Consider the following 6,245-nt stretch of genomic DNA (forward strand, 5'->3'; position numbering starts at 1 on the left):
CAGTAGATCATATTTGTATAATAGCTGTGCTATATAAATGCATTATTATTATCATCATAACTGTCATAGAGGTGTCATGGTCGAGTGGATACCTTGCCGGACTGTCGATCACAAGGTCCGCGGTTCAAGTCCTGCCGCGGCACTAATGTCCTTTGGCAAGACTTGATCTACATTTGCCACACTCCATCCAGGAAATGCAGAGCGCGTGACAGCTGCTCTGCTAAAGCCAGGGTAATTATGCTGCATTATTGTAGAGCGCTTAGAGATTTCTGACAACGTAAGTATTAGGCGCTATATAAGCAATATATATTATTATTATTATTATATGGAGTACTTACTTTGCTACTAGGGTGCGTGGCAGAGAAGCATCAGCTCCATATATGATTGAAGGCCTCAGGTAAAAGAGCAGGTAGACAAACAGAGGACCTGAGTACTCTGTCATGAACACCTAAAAAGGAATCATACAAATATATCACTAGTACAGGATATAAACATTTGCCCTATAGCAGAGGGCAAGCATTTGAACAAATTACATATTACCATTTCTAAATTTGGAATGTAGAAAAGAATTGTGTTATTAATACCAGTATCCATATTTTGGCAAGGTAAAACATTGTTTTTCCAATTTATGTGATTAGAAATTTTACATACTATTTACTATAAAGCTAAGAAGCTGTCTGTAATGAAAAAATGTTATCTTTTACAACAGAGTGGGTAGATTAGGTTGATAGACAGGACATTTAAAAGAAAATTGAGTTCTGGGATGAGGTGAAAAATAATTTTCGAGCATTATCATTGTTATTGTGCAAGTGTGAAAGAACATGAGATAAAAAATGTTCCCTGAAAAGCATGGGTCTTCAAATGCCTTAATATTCTAAAAATGGAATGTAATGGCATAAAAATTGGGACAGATTTTTATGCCACATGTTTGTGCAGTCCCATATACATCTTTCTGTGTACAGTGTTTGTAACTTTACCAAGACTGGGCCAAATTTCTTATCATTTTGATGATTCCAGAACCTTGCAGTACACAACAATACTTATGCTAGATGATCAGCCTTTACTGATTGATTCCACACAATTTATTTCACAATGCAATCGCATGACCAGAACTCAACTTCATCTTTAAAGGAACAGAGTATGCAGATGGTAAGTCTATAATTGATCTGTGAAGCATGCGTGCATGCTGTATATATACTCACAGTAGTCCATCCAACCTGCGGGCCTAGATCCTTGAAGTAAAGACTATCACCATGAGTGATACCCAGGGATCCCAGGGTGTCATCGCCCTTCAAAGATTTACCCTCTAACGTCAGAAGAAAAGGAGAGGAGGAACAAAGGGACAAATTTGATGTAGGTTAGTAAAAGAGAAATACAGAAGAAATGATGGCAAAGGGACAAAGATTCGAATGAAAAAGTGAAGGAAATGGATGAATGAATGAACTCTATGTATGCTGCACAAATAATATCTGTGTGCCAGATTGTATTATCATGTTGTAGATATACCAAAGGCTTCAAGATTATCTAACCAGCGTGAGATTCATCTATCGTTGTCATCCTACGAGTCATGACTGACCCTCTGTGACCCTATTGATGATGGTGTTCCATCCCCTTCTATCCTGGGCATAGCGATTAGCTGTGCAGATGTTCATGCCAGTAATCCTCTTTATTCCATCAGCCCATCAAACTTTTGGCCTACAACATTTCCGTTGACCCTCAACATGACCTTGGGTAATGATCTTTGTCAGGTTGTCATCTTCTCTCCTAGAAATGTGTCCAAAATACTGCAACTTGTTCTGATCTATCTTCTGGTGTTAAAATAGTTGTCATGGGACTAATCAAGACTGGAAACAGCTACTTTTGCAAAGCCACTGTGTTGTGCAAAGCAATCTCTTCCATTAACTGATGTCTGCTGTTTTGTGCAAAATGGCATATGTGGCAAATGAGCAACAGTGCAGAGAGGTGAAAAAAAGCAACCGAAGTGTTAAATATTCAGCCAAAAATAAAATCTGATTACATCCATAGGGGTAGGATATGCACAGTTCAAGAAAGTATAATTTTCAATGAGTTTAACACGACTAACAACATAAAATTACCAGTATTGAGATTCCTGCCTCTCCAAATGGCCAAACAAGGTCAAAATGGAATTCTATACAAATTTATATGTCACTATTAAACTAGTGACTACAGATTTTAATCTGATTAAAAAGTGGGTGGGGCAGGGTGGGGGGGGGGGGAGAAAAAGGGGCAACCATGATATACCACATTTTACCAGAATATTTCACTCCAGTAACAGAAGATAAGCTACATACTGTAGCTGGACATTGACATCATAATTTTTTTTTGAATACCCCCGACCAAATAACCCAAACTTAGTAATTTATTACTAGCAATGACAAACAGCTGTAAATAAAAATCAACATATTTGAATACACAATGTTGTGATAGCAAGAACCTACAAATCTTATACATCACATAAGCCTTCCAAACGTTCTTTTAAATTCACTTTTTTGGGGGTGAGGTCAATAACTCTCACATCGTTAAAGCTAAGATAAATTGTGCACATTAAATTTGGTTCTTTTACTTACTAGGCTCGGTCCTGAATGACTGCCTATCTGGATAGTACTTCCTATCTGTAAAACAATAAAAAAGGAGAGAAAAATAAAACAGTGTTTTTTAGGCATTTTGGCTACAGAAAAATCCTTTTCCAGTTTCAATCATATCATCATACTTTTAATAATAATGAGCAATAATAACAACAGGTGGGCCTATTCATAATAATTTTTAAACTTTTGTTCCATTAAATACACCAATAAAATTGATTCGATCCAATTTCAATTTTTAAAAAAATTGATAGAAGATTTTACTAACTCATAAATATTACGTATTGAATCATAGAAGCAGGAAATAATTTCTTTCTCAGAAACAAAATTTGCACAAGCAGGAAGGTTTTGAAAGTTATCCTGCTTGAATTGTTTAATGTTTTTGCTAGAGTTATCTGTTTAAAGGGGCACATAACAATATTCAAAATTGATGGTGTTGGTCAAAAGGTAGTGTAAACATAAATAACTCTTTTTGGAATATATATAAATTAAGATTTTCACTGGAACATTTCTGTAATTTTTTCTGGTATTTTACCCATGCTTTTATAGTTTTTTATATCTTTCCAGCACCAAGTCACGCACCGGACCCATACCATTTATTTCACTGAGGTGGCCCTAGTCTCAGTGGATTTTATCATAAATGCAGAAAGACAAACCCAAAAGAACTTTATCAATGACTCACTGTTCTGATAGAAACCTTCCTTCACATGATCAATGGTCACTGCCTTGTTCAGCTGAAAGAGACAACAATCACAAAATTCTTCAAATATTACTTAGTTTATTCTACCAAAATAAAAATCTTACTTGTATTGATCTTACTCTTTCTTTAAACAAAAATATATCTTGCACCCCCCCCCCCCCCTCTTATCCCTCTCTCTCTCTGTCTTACAAATGAAATTTAAAGATAACCAAAGACTGTATTATCCATTTGATGATGTACACAATGATGAAATCATGTGAAACAAAAGAGCTAACATTCAATCAATCCTACCTGGGCCCGTAACACAAAGGTTTGCGATCGACATAACGATTCTGATTGGTCAATAGTCAGCCTTGCTAACAATATGTGCACACAACGATGATCTTGATTGGACACTATTTTGGACACTATTTTGGACACTATTTTGCAACTGACTGCAGACCTTTAGGTGACAGGGCCTCAGGTATATCATGTTTTCAGTAATGAATTCTTTGGCGAGGCCAAATGTCTACATAAACATGTACAAAGCCTTGGAACTGATGAAGAATTATCTTGGGTTTATCTATTTTCTTTAACAAATCTTAACTTGTTCTACTTCAACTACACATTTATTTCAACTTGGACTCTTAGTAACCCATTTCTTTATTTTGTTAAATATCTCTTCACATTTTTTTCTACCCCCCCCCCCCTCCTAAAAAAAAAAGAAGATCACTATTAAAAAAAACAAATGACTTACATTATGGAGCGTTAGCATCTCCTTGCCGGATTTGGCATTGATGATCTTGACCTGGAAGAAACAAAACATTGATCTTATTTTAAAATTCAGGACATAAACATCTTTGAACAAACTCACCATTCAATGCTAAAAATGAAATCCTTAAAAAAAAAGGATTTCTAAACTACAACATATGACTGCAGACTCATCATGCATTTTTCAAATTGGCAAATTTGTTGTATGTACACATTAAGGCTGCGACGGGTAGTCGAATGCTCGAGTACCCGCACGGTTGACAACTACTCGGGTACGATTTCTTGTACCATATAGCAAAAAAAAAAAAAAAAAAAAAAAAATAAAAAATGTCCAGGTCCACGCTTACCCGTGCCAGGGAGAGCGGCATCCGCTGGCATGGTACCATCGGTAAAAATGTTTCCCAACTCAAGCACTGTCAAACTCACCTTTCAGAAATTGTGACCAAATGTCCAGATTTCTGTTTGGACTTGGAGGAAAATGGATTATTCTGCCATCTTTGGTTTTTAAAACAGCATTGTTTACTGTTATTATTCTTATTAAATCGGCGCCTTCAACTGCAACTCAAAGTAAAGTTGCATGCGTTTTCAGCGAGGGACCTGAGAAACTGCCGAGTGGTATGGTAGTGGCAAAAAAAAAAAAAAAAGGAAAAAAATCCTAAAATCCAAAAAATAAAAAAAAAATTCAAAAATTAAAAAAAAAATTAAAAAATTAAAAAAAAAAAATCAAAAAAATTATAAAAAAACATGGCGTCCGAATACTCGAGTATTCGCCTGTGAGCCTGGGAGTGTACTCGGGTACCTCATTACACTGTTGTGCACAGCCCTAGTACACATTTGTTAACATCCCTTCGAAACATCTTGATACAAGTAATTAATGGGGAATTTAGTGAACTTGTATATCTATGATGGTTTTATGAAATAAATGATCCACAGTGACCACACAAGATTCTGTGTGAAAAAACAAATTTGGACTTCTATTTTAAAGAATATTTTTCGCCATCGGTTTCAATATTTCAAGGAACTTTGGCAAGATTGTATTGTGTTACTGGGATTCGGGAAGTCATATTTTTTTAATGATTTTGTTGTAAGCCTTTGTAAAGGATATGTACGTGTTGGTTGAAGTGTGTACGTGCAAATTGTATGGGAGCGACATAAGTGTGTAGAGAGCGAAAACGTTAAAAACGTATTCACTAAGTGGGAATTTGGTCGGAATTTGGTCGCCATTTTTGGCGAGGCCCTGCTCGCACAACACGACAGCTTCACAACGGCATGCCTGCCTGTTCAGTGTATCGCAATACACTGCGCTCCTGGTGTAGCGAATTGCCCACGCCACGTAGAACTTTACGCATTGAGCGCTGTACAGTGAGTTCACCTGCTCGATCGATTTCAAATTGAAGTGAGAGAGAGCTCATTGGCACAGAATTGGCGATAACTCTGCTTTTTAATACGGTACCTGGGCTGAACCAATTTGTGTTGCAATGCTTCTGAATTCTGAACTCCTGAAGTGTTATTCAGCCAAACATCATTTAACTCAGATTGGGTGTTCAAATAAATTTCATCTGAAGTGCCTAATTGTAGGTGTGACAATTACTAATGCCATGGCAATGCGCGCACACACCCCTGTACTAGTTCGGGTGGGAGGGGGGGGGGGGGGGTGGTAACTTGCTTAGCTATCGCCCCACTATATTCAGTTATGTGTAGGCTAGTCTATGGCCTCGCTGCCATCCCCAGGCCAGAGGCCAGAGCATGAACAAATATTACACTCGTCTACTGCTGATAGAACATCACGATATCATTCAAACACATATATCATAACTCCAATTTACAGAGTATAGTACAAATACCTCAGATAAACTTACATCCATTTTCTTGCGTCAGATTTGATCCCCAATCGACAGACGAATCTCGAACGTTGCAAATTCAACTTACGATATTTGGTATGGTAAGCTACATGTGAAGGCCAAGGAGTAAATGATTTGCTAATGGTAAGATTATGATAAGCCAAACAATGCAAGTTTCTCAGTCTATCTTCCCATAATCTCCACACATGATACTTAAACAAACATATCATACTATATATATATATATAGTTAGTCAGAAAGCAACTTAGTTGGTTACTTAAAACAAAAATGGTGAAGAGAATGAAAATAGTCCGTGATTCATATAGTGCCCCCCCTTCCCCCACGCGGCCC

General features: G+C 36.9%; 1 protein-coding gene across 1 annotated transcript in view; it reads right to left on the reverse strand.

Moving 5' to 3' along the window:
- Window positions 1–6,002, reverse strand: part of LOC100891906 (very-long-chain enoyl-CoA reductase-like) — a 10,079-nt gene extending 4,077 nt beyond the window's left edge. The window contains exons 1-6 of the mRNA XM_030983133.1: window positions 5,913–6,002; window positions 4,040–4,090; window positions 3,286–3,337; window positions 2,589–2,633; window positions 1,203–1,306; window positions 339–448 (exon numbers count right to left, since the gene is read on the reverse strand). Of these exons, the coding sequence (XP_030838993.1) occupies window positions 339–448; window positions 1,203–1,306; window positions 2,589–2,633; window positions 3,286–3,337; window positions 4,040–4,090; window positions 5,913–5,918 (368 nt within the window). The 5' untranslated portion in view covers window positions 5,919–6,002. The remainder of the gene's footprint in view (window positions 1–338; window positions 449–1,202; window positions 1,307–2,588; window positions 2,634–3,285; window positions 3,338–4,039; window positions 4,091–5,912) is intronic.
- Between the last annotated feature and the right edge of the window lie 243 nt (window positions 6,003–6,245).

Source organism: Strongylocentrotus purpuratus, unplaced genomic scaffold, assembly GCF_000002235.5.
Source record: "Strongylocentrotus purpuratus isolate Spur 01 unplaced genomic scaffold, Spur_5.0 spur5_contig_828, whole genome shotgun sequence".
In the NCBI taxonomy this organism is placed as follows: Eukaryota; Metazoa; Echinodermata; class Echinoidea; order Camarodonta; family Strongylocentrotidae; genus Strongylocentrotus; species Strongylocentrotus purpuratus.